Source organism: Neofelis nebulosa, chromosome 4 (assembly GCF_028018385.1).
Source record: "Neofelis nebulosa isolate mNeoNeb1 chromosome 4, mNeoNeb1.pri, whole genome shotgun sequence".
NCBI classification, from domain to species: Eukaryota; Metazoa; Chordata; class Mammalia; order Carnivora; family Felidae; genus Neofelis; species Neofelis nebulosa.
Genome location: NC_080785.1, coordinates 45946141 through 45959824, shown reverse-complemented (window position 1 = coordinate 45959824; position 13684 = coordinate 45946141). Strand labels below are relative to the sequence as shown.

The following is a 13684-nucleotide window of genomic DNA, read 5'->3' as shown; positions in this document are numbered from 1 at the left end:
AGGCTCCAGGCTCTGAGCCATCAGCCCAGAGCCTGACACGGGGCTCGAACTCACGGACTGCGAGATCATGACCTGGCTGAAGTCGGACGCTTAACCGACTCCGCCACCCAGGCGCCCCCCTGAATCCTAATTTTAAGATCATGGTACTTTACCCCTAAATACGTTAGGATATATTTCTTTCTTAAGACTAAGTGTATTCTCATATAAGATACCATTTTCACGTTCAAGAAATTGTAACATTGATGGAATAAATGACATCTAATCAGTCCATTTTCAAATTCTTGAGTTGTCATAATAATGTCCTATAAACTAGTTGCTGTTTCCACTTTGGGGACTAAGAATCATGTACTGCATGGTAGTCCTCTTTAATCTCAAACAGCTGTACCACCTTGCTGTTGTTTCTTTTTGTTTTTCGTGTCATTGGCTTCCCCCCCCCCCCCCCCCCAAAGAATCCAGACTAGGGGCACCTGGGTGGCTCAGTTGGTTAAGTATCAGACTCTTGATTTAGGCTCAGGTCATTGATCTCACGGTTCATGAGGTCAAACCCTGCGTCAGGCTCTGCACTGACAGCACAGAGTCTGCTTGGGATTCTCTCCCTCTCTGTTTGCCCCTCCCCTGCTTGCACTCTCTCTCTCAAAAATAAACAAACACTTAAATCCAGGCTAAAGTTTAAGATTATATTTGCCTGATTATTTTCTTGTGGCTAGTTGCAGCTTAAACTTTTTTGGGCGAGGATACTATACAAGTGGTGGTGTGTCCTCCACAGAGTTATCACACCAGGAGGCTCATAATTGTTGGTACTATCGCTGGTGATGTGAAATTTAATCATTTGATTAAGGTGGTAGTTGCCAGATTTCTTCATAGTGAGGTACTACTTGTGTTTCTATTTGCAACTAATAGCTAATCTGTGGGATGATAAATTTGAAGCTATGTGAAGAGCCCCTTGCCCAGCAACCTTTCACAATAGTTTTAGCTCCCACTGGTAATTTTTAACTGAATCATGATGGATGCTTGGTGATTTTTTTGATTCTTTCATTAATGTTTTATTTATTAGGTGTTACTCTTCTGTAAAGAATCTTCCCTTCTGTACTCCCCCCTACCTTTTTTGTTTTGATATTGTAGACCCAGGATTTTCTAATTTAATTTTGATTGAATCCATTTCAGGTTCTCTTTTATATTTCTCCAGTGAATAAATTGGTGGGTGCCCTGATGACTGTGTTATCCCTTTTTCCAGGTAAGAGGATAACAGTATCTACTCTTTATTTAACTTGTACTGGAACTTTCAATGATAAAAATTTTTCAAGGATAAACTTGTTAGGGAAAATATTTCTATTTTAACATGATTTTCTTTTGGCAGTGGGTTTCTCTCTTTTGTTTTTTTGTTTTTTAAGTTTATTTTTTTATTTTTTTTTTAATAGTTTTTTTTTTTTTTTTTTTTAATGTTTATTTATTTTTGAGACAGAGAGAGACAGAGCATGAACTGGGGAGGGTCAGAGAGAGAGAGGGAGACACAGAATCTGAAACAGGCTCCAGGTTCTGAGCTGTCAGCACGGAGCCCGACGCGGGGCTTGAACTCAAGAACCGCAAGATCATGACCTGAGCCGAAGTCGGACGCTTAACCGACTGAGCCACCCAGGCGCCCCTAAGTTTATTTTTAAAAGAGAGAGGGAGCACAAGCAGGGGAGGGGCAGAGAGAGGAGACACATCCCATGCAGGATCTATAGTCCTGTCAGCACAGAACCGAGTGTGGGGCTCAGACTCAAGAACTACGAGATCATTACCTGAGCTAAAATAAAAAGTCGGCCATCCAACCAACTGAGCCACCCAGGCACCCCTGAATTTCTCTCTTTTGTACGAGATTTTTCTTGTCTTTTTTTTTTCCTTTAATTAAAATATATGCAAGCATAACTTATTAAAATTTTTATAGGAGAGTTCTAGTTCTAATTAAAATGTAATATGCAACTCTTATTTTCTCCCACCTTATTGTAAGCCTAGATGTTCTCCAACATTGTGTGTTGTAGGCATGATTGAACATGGTCTCAGTGACTGTTCTCAGTACAGACCCCGAAAGAGTATGTCTGAAGATGCTGGGCTTCATGAAAGTAATCCACCTGCAGATGATTTGGTTTCTATGTCCGCTCCTGAAATGTTAAATACCAACTCAGGAACTGTTAAGAAAATCATGACAGGGAACCATGGAGGAGATGCTGGCATCAAGACTGAAGAACCTTTGCTCCAAGCGGAAGAGGACAGCAGCAAAGGACAGGAACCCAATGATACCAGTCAATATTTGAAACCTCCTTCTCGTCCATCTCCAGAATCTTCAGAAAGTGACTGGGAGACCTTGGATCCTAGTGTCTTGGAGGACCCCACCTTGAAAGAAAAGGAACAGGCGGGGTCAGAACAGACAAACTCATTTCCAAAGGAGTCTGTGCCCTCAGACAGTCCTCCAATTACTGTACAACCTCAAGCTAATACAGGCCAGGTGGTCCTGATACCAGGGCTAATTTCTGGTTTGGAAGAGGACCAGTATGGCATGCCCCTGGCCATCTTCACAAAGGTAAAGCTTGTGTTCCTTATTGAGGCCCTTAAAGAAACTGACAACCTTTTGGAATTTAACTTACAGTATTGAACATATTTTCAGGTCTGAAAACTTTCCTTGAAAACCGTAAGATACATACGTATAGTGCCGTGGTTGTCTCTGACCATAGTGTCACATATGCCAGGTACCATACTAGGTTCTAAGTTCTTCTATCCATGTGTCTTGCAAGATCCACCTTTCTAGTAACTACAGCAAATTTTATGATTTTCTCCAAATAGCATCCTTTATGCATGAAGTAAAACTTTATGTGGAAAAGGAAGATGGGTAGCATTGATTTGAACATGTATTTCTTCCTCTAGGATGAATTCTTCCTGGGTTTCTCCAACTTTACAAATAAGTATTTGCCCTGTGTCAGTAATGCTGCATAGATAATGGGAAATGCTTTGTTCATTTTGTGGCCTGCTAGGGGATTCTGAAATTACCTTAATTGATTTTATGATCAAACTAATGCACAGTTTCCTAAAGCTGGGATTTAGGAACCTGGGGAGAAAACTCAGGGTTCTCACTCTACTAGGTATGGTCAGTAGCCACCAGTTGTGGGTTTTCTGAACTCACATGTGGGTGTAAGAACTGCCTATATTTTTGAAGCCTTCACGTGGCTGCGTTACCCACTGACCCTCCAATTTTTATCATTGTGGAGATGTCAAGAGGGTGATTAACTGGGGAGGGATTTTGTTTTTGTCCATGAGGTTGCTGAATTAAAGCAAAATAAACATATATTTTGTGTGCTGTCAATAAACCATGTTTGGCAGAATATTCTGTTGGTGTGCATTATACCAATACTGAATGTATGATGGGCTTACTGCTATCATGCTGGTAAATCATTTTTCTTTTTGGTTTTATGTTTTATTATGCACTGATTAATTTGTCATTTAATCACAATTGTAAATGCAAATGCTGATTTCTTTCAGTAACTTTGGAGTGTGAAATATTCTTTTTTTTAGTTGAAGTATAGTTGACACGAAATATTCTTAAAAGTGAATTGTGTTTAGGCTTTTTTTTCTCTTGAAGATTATGAAAGATTTATTATACAGAAGGAATTAGGTTAGCCAAAGTTCTTAAAAGTGATTTTAAAAATAGCCAGAGAGAAGCTTGCAGAATATTCCTGAAGGTAGGATATTGAGCTTTTTTTTTTTTTTTTTTTTTTTTAACATTTATTTATTTTTGAGACAGAGAGAGACAGTGCATGAACGGGGGAGGGTCAGAGAGAGGGAGACACAGAATCTAAAACAGGCTCCAGGCTCTGAGCTGTCAGCACAGAGCCCAACGTGGGGCTCGAACTCACGGACCGCGAGATCATGACCTGAGCTGAAGTCGGCAGTTTAACTGACTGAGCCACCCAGGCACCCCAGGATATTGAGCTTTGAAGAGAATAATAAGCTGACTAGTCCCCTGACTCAGTTAGCATATGAATAAATAGAAACAAATTTCTACATAATAAAACATTTATGTCTGGAAGAGATTCCTCAGCTCTTCAGCTTTCTAGTCTTCTCTCTGGTACTTGAAATTGCTGGAGAATGATGCCTTTCATGTCACTTTCAGAAATGACGCTTACTGAATCACTGCCATCTATCCCAGATGCTAAAATATGCTTGAACCTGTCCTGAGAGTTGATTTCTGAAGTGTAGAGAAGAAACCTGGGTGCTGAGGGAGAGAAGATGGGATTAGAGGCAGTGTTTGGGTACAGTACCCATAAGGTGAAGGGAAAGAATGAGGGGAACCAAAGAAGGAGGAGGAAAATTAGAGAATTCTCCTATATCATATATACACTCTGCTGGACTAGACCACTTTAGAACTAGAGAAAAGTTGAAGGAGAATGAGGGAAATGGAAAAAAGCTAAAGAAGTTGGGGTAGTATTTTCAGATGTGGAAGACCATCCTGAGGGTTTTTCTTATGTCTTTCCCTGATTTTAAATCTTCCTACCTTACTATTCAAAGAGTACTTGGGGCGCCTGGGTGGCTCAGTCGGTTAAGCGGCCGACTTCGGCTCAGGTCATGATCTTGCGGTCTGTGAGTTCGAGCCCCGCGTCGGGCTCTGTGCTGACAGCTCAGAGCCTGGAGCCTGTTTCAGATTCTGTGTCTCCCTCTCTCTGACCCTCCCCCGTTCATGCTCTGTCTCTCTCTGTCTCAAAAATAAATAAACATTAAAAAAAAAAAAAAAAAAGAGTACTAGAATTGTCTACATACTGGAACAAAGCAGTTAGGGTTAGGGGCAGCCCGAAGGCCTGGGGCCCTGGGAGTTAGGGTTCCCACTTGTTTTAGTGTCATGAGTCCACTTCTGCCTCCTCTTCTCCAGGTATGAGATAATATTTATTATTTGGTAAAAATTAGGTCTTTCCATAAATGGAATTCCGATGAAAAGTCCCCTCAATTGAGGCAACTCTAATTGAATAAAAGGGATTTTTATTTTTAGTATCTAAGAAATAGGGAAGATAATTTTAGGCAGCCACTAAATTCTTTTTGAGACTTTTGTGTCTTTTTTCAGAGATCAGTTACTTAGGTTTTTAAATTATATCTATTTGGTACCCTTGGTCTTTAAAATATTGCCTCCATCAGAAGATCACTTGATTTTGAATTCCTAATTTATTTTAACTTTTTTAGTAAAACGATAAACTTACCAAAAGTTAAAAACATACGTAGTTGGAAACTAGATTTTTTTTTTTTGCTACATGTATTAACCTCCTTTAATTATTGCTTCTGAGCTTATATTTGGTTTGCTTGTTTGCAGCTTGTCATTTTGTTTTCTTTCTCTTTCTTTTCTTTTCTTCTTTCATTATTCATCCATACATTCATTCATTCATTCATTTTAGAGAGCATGTGTGAGTAGAGCAGAGCAGAGGGGCAGAGGGAAGGAGAGAGAGAAAGAGAAAGACTCTTAAGCAGGCTCCACGCTCGGTGCAGAGCCCGACATGGGGCTCAATCCCACGACTCTGGGATCTTGACCTGAGCTGAAGTTAAGAGTCGGACACTCAACCGACTGAGCCACCCAGGCACTCTGCTTGTCATTTTCAAATTTAGGGAATCTACAAATACCTTGAATGGCTAGCAAAAAAGTCCTGGATGCATGTTTATGAATTTTTATTTAAGTAACTGGAACCATACTTTTTTTTCCTCTTGACCTTGTTTTTAGTTTCATCCGTGTTTTTGCCTGACGTTGCATGTTGTTATTTCTATGTAGTTTTCCATTTTCAGCTATTCTGCAACTAATCAGATGTGTGGATGGACATCTCCATTGTTGCCGGTTTCTGGTTACTATAAGTAATGCTGCTATGAAAATCTTACTCAGGAGTCTTGCTAGACACATGCCAGAGTTTCTGTAGCATTCAGTACTTAAAAGCAAGAATACTGGATTATGTGGAGTGGGTACCCTCAGCTTTACTAGAAGAATTCCAAATTGTTTGCTAAAGTGGTTGTGGCAATGTCCTCCATTCCCAAGGCAGGGTGTGAGTTCCCATTGCTCTGCATTCTCACCAACACTTGGTATTGCCAGCCTTTTTAATATTTAGTTTAACACTTAGCCAACCTGATAGTATCTTGTGTCTCTTGGTTTGCATTTTTTTCTGTAATTACTTTTGAGGCTGAGCATCTTTCCATATCCTTTGTGGTATGTGTTCAAAACTCGTCCTTGGGGCACCTGAGTGGCTCAGTTAGTTAAGCGTCCAACTTTGGCTTAGGTCGTGATCTCGAGGTTCATGGGTTCAAGCCCCACATCGGGCTCTGTGCTGACAGCTCAAAGCCTGCAGCCTGCTTCAGATCTGTGTCCCCCTTTCTCTTTGCTCCTCCCACCTTCATGCTCACGCTGTCTCTCAAAAATAAATAAAAACATTTTTAAAAAACTAAAAACTTTTCCTTGTCACTGATTTGTGGGACTTAATATATTCTAAATACCTTTTCTGTTCATCATTTTTTTTTACTTTGTGGTTAGTGCCTTGGGAATCTTATTTAAGCATCCCCCCCACCCCCACCTCGAGGTCATGAAGACAGTTTCCTGGGTTATCTTTCAAAGCTCTGTAGTTTTGGGGCACCTGGGTGGCTCAGTCAATTGAGCGTCTGACTTCGGCTCAGGTCATGATCTGACACTCATGAGTTCGAGCCCGGTGTCGGGTTCAGCACTGATAGGTCAGAGCCTGGAGCCTACTTCAGATTCTGTGTCTCCCTCTCTCTCTCTGTCCCTCCCCAACTCGCACTCGCTCTCTCTCTCTCTCTCAAAATAAATAAACATAATAAAAAAAATTTTAGGCTGTATAGTTTTGCCTTGCACAATTTCGTTATTATTAACTGGAATTCGTTTGTGTATGTTTGAGGAAGGAGTCTTTCTGGACTCTTATTCTTCCATTGGTATATTTATCTATCCCCGGGCTGGTCCCACACTGTACATATATCCTATCAGGCAGAGAAAAGGCTCTCCCCCTCTTATTATTGTTCTTCAAGTGTTTCTTAGTCCTTTGCATTTCCACATCAATTTTAGGATTATCTTCAAACTCTAGATAAGAGTTTGTGGAGAGAATGGACATCCCTATACCAGGGAGGCTTCCAATTCATGAACATGTTTATCATCCCTGACCAAAGGAGAGGTGAGAAGATGGCATACAGTCTTGATCATACTGTAGCACTTTCTAAGTCACAAGAGAGAAGACACACTGCTTTTTCAGCTCAGATTATTAGCTCATGACAGTTCTGCTAGATTTACCAAGCAGAGATGTAGGGGTTTTGTCTGGTTCTTAACTGTGTTAAAATATATAATATATACATATACATATATATGTGTGTATATGTATATATGTATATGTATTTATCTGTTTTTTAAGCTTTTTTTTTTAATTTTTTTTTTCAACGTTTTTTATTTATTTTTGGGACAGAGAGAGACAGAGCATGAACGGGGGAGGGGCAGAGAGAAAGAGGGAGACATAGAATCGGAAACAGGCTCCAGGCTCCGAGCCGTCAGCCCAGAGCCTGACGCGGGGCTCGAACTCACGGACCGCGAGATCATGACCTGGCTGAAGTCGGACGCTTAACCGACTGCGCCACCCAGGCGCCCCAAGTTTTTTTAAGCATTTTTAAGCATACAGTTTAGTAATGTTAAGTTACATTCACATCCTTGTGCTATAGATCTCCAGAACTTTCTCATCTTGAACTGAAACTCTATACCCGTTAAACCATAACCTCCCATTACCCCTACCCCTACCCCTCCCCCTGACCCTGACCCTAGGCAATCACCCTTTCTGTTCCTATGATTTTTTTTTTTTAATATATGAAATTTATTGTGAAATTGGTTTCCATACATCTGTTCCTATGATTTTAACTACTCTAAATGAATCATACATTATTTATCTTTTTGTGACTGGCCTGTTTGACTTAATATTCTCAAGGTTCATCCATGCTGTAACATACGTCACAATTTCTGTCCTTTCAGGCTGAATAATACTCCATTGTATGCATATATCATACTTTATCTGTTATCTGTCAATGGACATTTGAGTTGCTTCCATGCTTTGGCTATTGTGAATGATGCTGCTATGAACATGGGTGTGCAAATACTGTTTGAAATTTTTTTTTTAATGTTTATTTTTGAGAGAGACAGAGCATGAGTGGGGGGGGGGGGGCGCAGAGAGAGAGGGAGACAGAGAATCTGAAGCAGGCTTCAGGCTCTGAGTTGTTGGGATCATGACCTGAGCTGAAGTCCGGCGCTTAACCGGCTGAGCCACCCAGGTGCCCCTGGATTTTTGTTTTTACTATTCTATAGCTCCACATACGGAAATTAAAGTATCCTAGAAAAGTAAAAAGCCAGGAGGGGGCTTGGGTATGGAGGCTGCTTATGTGAAAGGATTTGTGCTCTTGTTGCCACCGTACAATAAAGAGCTCTAAAAGATTTAGGGAAAAATAGATCATTTATTAAAAGTAACTGTGACACAATTTTAAGACTATTTTGAACTATTTTAATTAATTTTATAAATATGTAATACTTTCACATGGTTCAGTATTCAGAAGATTCCAAAGCATGGTTACAGTGGTAACCAGCATTATTAGTCTTTTGTTTTCTCTGGGGGTATTTTATATATACATAAGTGTGTAGATATTTCCCCCCCCTTTTTTACACAAATGGTACCAGACGATACCGCCCCCCCTTTTTTTTTTAATTTTAGAGAGTGAGAGAATCTCAAGCAGGCCACACATTCAGCCCAGAGCCCTGACACAGGGCTTAATCTCACAACCCTGGGATCATTACCTGAGTCGGATGCTCAACCACCTGAGCCACCCACGCGCCCCATACCCCATTTTTATATTTTTTCACCAACTATTCCTTGAAAGTGACTTGCATCCTTTATCAGTGCAGGATGTTCCATTGTATAGAGCATCCTTTATCAATGCAGGATGTTCCATTGTATAGACAAATGATTTATTCAGTTCCCTGCCCATGAATAGTTAGGATTCGAATATTTTGCTGCTATAAAAAACAAGGCTGCAATAAATAACTCTTTACAAATCTCACATATGAGCAGGTGTATCTGTAGGATAATATAAGAAGTAGAATGCTGGTCAAAGAAGCATACATGTAGTTTTTTAAGGAATGTAATTTTTTAATATTTCTAAAAGCTTTGAACTCTTGATTTTTAAAAATATTTTTTAAATGTTTATTTTATTTTTGAGACAGAGACACAGCATGAGTGGGGGAGGGCAGAGAGAGGGAAACACAGAATCGAAGCAGGCTCCAGGCTCTGAACTGTCAGCACAGAGCCCGATGCGGGGCTCGAACTCGTCAACTGCGAGATCGTGACCTGAGCCAAAGTTGGATACTCAACCAACTGAGCCACCCAGGCGCCCCTGAACTATTGATTTTTTAAAACCTACTTCTTTGTTTTCATGCTGGTGTAATATATAAAGAGCGTTCAATATTGTAATGTTTATGTTTAGAAACAGGTACTTGGGATCAGGGGGAGTCTGTTTTTAAATACAGAGCTCACAAAGTAAAGCATGAACCCTGAGCCTTACCAGCTGAGTCATTCTGAATGAGGAACAGGGGTCTTTCCAGCCTTTAGTCCCAAGAGGGGCATGGGTTGAGAAGTGCTGTACTGAGTATCTCTAATGCATAAATGGGTTATTTCTGCTGTTTCTATCGGTCAGCATTTTATTAAATGGAGGAAGATACTGTGAAGAAAAAGAATAAAAGTAGGTTACTGGACCTATATTCCAACTTTTGGAAGTCTTCTCTCCCATATTAAGGTATTTAACAACAACCTGTTAGGTACAAAGCACATCGCAGGACACAGTGAAGAACATGAAGTAGCAAAAGAGATGTCTCCTGCCCTCAAAAATAAGACATCATCCAGAGAATGCTCTCTAGTTCAGTGTTTGTTTAAAAAAAGTGATGAGAAGTGAAGAAAAAAAAAAAAAAAAGTAAAACTGTCACAGGACTTGAGATTGAAAACAAGTTCAGGGGTTCAACAATTCTGCCCTCCTGGCTTCATTACACAAATTGTGCCACTTGTTGGATATCTATTTTGATTGATAGTCTTCCAACAGAAATGCCATATCCTCCTTCATTGCATCATTGCAGTGTTAACAGCTTTATTTCTCAGGAAATATGCTGCCTTTTTTTTTTTTTTTTTTTTTTTTTAATTTATTTTTGGGACAGAGAGAGACAGAGCATGAACGGGGGAGGGGCAGAGAGAGAGGGAGACACAGAATCAGAAACAGGCTCCAGGCTCTGAGCCATCAGCCCAGAGCCTGACGCGGGGCTCGAACTCACGGACCGCGAGATCGTGACCTGGCTGAAGTCGGACGCTTAACCGACTGCGCCACCCAGGCGCCCCTATGCTGCCTTTTATACACTTAACTGCCTGCTGTGGTTTGCAATTCGACTATAATTTTCAGGGCAGTATTTTCAAATACCAGTTCAAACAGAAGTTAAATATATAACTACTGCGAGTGTCTTTTTTTTTTCTTTGCTTTAAACATGTAGCAAATATCTTGAAATATTTTTGCATGATTTTTAACAATAGGGCAAGTAAACAAATGCCATATGCAGTGCTTTGCTGTTCTCATAACAATATGTCACTGGTTATGTGTTTTCAAATTTTCCTGGAAGAACTAACAGCTTTCTACTAAACAACATACTTTTTTAATGGGTTTAATATTTCATTTCCTAACTGAAAAAATCCATTTCATTAGTTACCGTGAAATCTTTTAAGTTGAACCGAGAACAAAGTGATCAAGTAAGACAATTTTCATGTTAGACCAGCACACATGGAAGAGGTTAGTGACTAACTGGACTCCATGCAGTCAAGACCCGAGGGTTCCCTGGAATAAGTAAGGTAGTGAGTCGGAGATCAACTGTGCTAGGGACGGTATGGCGGTGGGACAAGTTTGGGAGTTTCCTTTCCTGCTGTTGGCTGTCTCAGCTTGAAAACAGGTGGCTGCCCCATCATTTTCTGATGTGGTCTATTCTCGAACTCGTAGGGATATCTGTGTCTGCCATATATGGCATTGCAGCAGCACCACCTTCTCTCTGACGTCACCGTTCGCGGATTTGTTGCTGGGGCTACTAACATCCTCTTCCGACAACAGAAGCACCTCAGTGATGCCATTGTGGAGGTGGGTTTGCATATGAGTACATGTCCCTGACGCTGCTGGTCCTGTTTCTTTGTTAACTGGAATTCTAACAGCACGGGAATAACACTAATAAAGGTAAAAATTGCTGTCCCATGCATCCTGCACACTTTAGGGTGTATTAAGTGATCTAAGTCTCATAACAATCTGTGAGATATATAAGATGCTGTCCAGATCTTAACACGTTTGGGAAATAAGGAGCAGGGAAATTAAACGGCTGGTAAGTGGGAGTGACCCAGGATTGCAAGCCAGGCAGTCTGGTCCCCCTACAATATCAAAATTAAAATGTGTTTATTGTTTAAATAATTTAAATACTTCTAACCTGTTTAATTTGCTCCTGATATGAAAAGGAAGTAGCTACAGATAAATATTTGACATCAACATATGAGAAATTTAAATCACGTGTTCACTTTTTAAATTGAAGTAATTTTTTAAAATTTCACCCAGCCTGGATTTTTATACTTTGTTTGTTTTGTTTTTTAATAAAACTTTTTTTTGGGGGGCGCCTGGGTGACTCAGTTGGTTGGATGTCCAACTCCTGATCTCATCTCAGGTCGTGATCTCATGGTTCGTGAGTTTGCGCCCCCACATTGGGCTCTATGCTGGCAGTACAGAGCCTGCTTGGGATTCTCTGCCTCTGCCTCTCCACCATCCTCCCTCCCTCCCTTTCTCTCTCTCAAAAATAAACATAAAATATTTAAAAAATTGTTTTAAAAATAAAACTTAAAAAAAATTTTTTTAATGTTTATTTTTGAGAGAGGGAGAGACAGAGCATGAGCGAGGGAAACACAGACTCAAAGCAGGCTCTAGGCTCTGAGCTGTCAGCACAGAGCCCGACATGGGGCTCGAACTTACGAACCAAACCACGATATCATGATGTGAGCCAAAGCCAGATGCTCAACCGACTGAGCCACCTAGGCATCCCAAAAATAAAACTTTTTTAAAATATTTGTTTATTTTGTGTCTGAGAGAAAGTAGGAGTGGGGTGGGGCAGAGAGTGGGAGAGCAGGCTTTATGCCCAGTACAGAGCCCGACCCAGGGCTGGATCTCATGACTATGAGATTATGACTTGAGCTGAAATCAAGTCAGACACTTAACTGACTGAGCCACCCAGGTGCCCCATATAATATCTAATACAAAGTACCAAAACGTGCTTCATGGGAAAATGTTTATAGTATGATAAATGAAAATTTGGGGGTCCCAGTTTTGAGGGGAAAAAAAAAATAGGTCCATACCTCCCCAGGCAGAGGGTAAAGATGGAAGGACAGAGTTGCTTCAATATTACTGGTTATGTTCTGGTTCTGAAGTTGGTTGATGGGTTCATAGTTATGTGATTTATTGTTATATTTCAAAAGTAGCCTGTAAGTTATATATATCTCTTTGTATCTCAAATATTACATTATAAGAATATTCCAAAGTATCTATGTACTCAACGAAGGATTTTTAGCAACTGTACTTACAAATTGTAATTATTTCTGGTTGTGTGACAAAGGTGATTTTTACTGCACATTTCCATTTTCTATTTAGAATCAACATGTGTTACTTTTGTAACTCAGAATCAAATATTAATGTATCTGTTTTCTAAAACCATAAAATGAGGATTTTCGAAGTAAAGAAAAAACTTCAGTGTAAAAACCTCTTAGCCTCACTTTTTGAGAATGCTGTTATTCGTATTTTCTTATTTCCAGCTTCAGCTTCCCAGTAGTGACTCTTTAAAGTGTTACGTGGATATCTGTGTGAATGGCCAGACTCTGACTTGTACCCGGGTACCCTCTAGGTGGAAGAAGCTCTGATCCAGATCCACGATCCGGAACTCAGGAAGCTGCTTAACCCGACCACCGCAGACCTCAGGTTCGCAGATTACCTAGTGAGGCACGTGACGGAGAACCGAGATGACGTCTTCCTGGATGGCACAGGCTGGGAAGGAGGTGATGAATGGATCCGAGCCCAGTTTGCAGTCTACATCCACGCGCTGCTGGCTGCCACGCTGCAGTTAGGTAAGGAGCACATAGCCAGTTTTTCCTTTTGTAATCTTTGTGAGGTTTTGAATTGCATAAGAAATACATTTTCATTTTGAAACCTTATCTGTTACTCCCTCATACAGAGATAACTTCTCTTAGCATTTTGAGTACTTTATATCCTCCCAGACCTTTTTCTGTTTATATGTTTTGGGTTTTAGCTTTGTGGTATTTGTGGTGATCCTTTTACAAAAGTGGATCACGTTTCAAGTAGTTTTTGAAACTTAGCTTTTCTTTATTTTAAAAAAAAAACAAAACTTTCCAAGACGGTAAATCCAGGTCTTCATCACTTTTACGTGGCTGCTTTGTGCTCTGCCGTATGGAAGGAAGGACATGTCAGGATCTGGGGGCTATTTATAAACACTGCTTACATGTTTTTAAGATCCGGGAAGGGAGAAAAGAGAAATATAAAAGGTAGAAATCACTGGAAATCACATTCCCAATGATTAAGCCTTCCA

The 13684-nt window shown here is 40.3% G+C and overlaps 1 protein-coding gene across 4 annotated transcripts in view; it reads left to right on the top strand.

The window, feature by feature from the left end:
- AVL9 (AVL9 cell migration associated) overlaps nt 1–13684 on the top strand; it is a 75999-nt gene that overhangs the window by 44019 nt on the left and 18296 nt on the right. For all 4 annotated transcript variants that reach the window (XR_009260334.1, XR_009260335.1, XR_009260336.1 and 1 more), the window contains exons 9-12: nt 1165–1234; nt 2022–2560; nt 11059–11193; nt 12986–13205. Coding sequence is in view for 1 of the 4 variants with exons in the window: in XM_058724654.1 (XP_058580637.1) it covers nt 1165–1234; nt 2022–2560; nt 11059–11193; nt 12986–13205 (964 nt within the window). In the remaining 3 variants the exon portion in view is untranslated. The remainder of the gene's footprint in view (nt 1–1164; nt 1235–2021; nt 2561–11058; nt 11194–12985; nt 13206–13684) is intronic.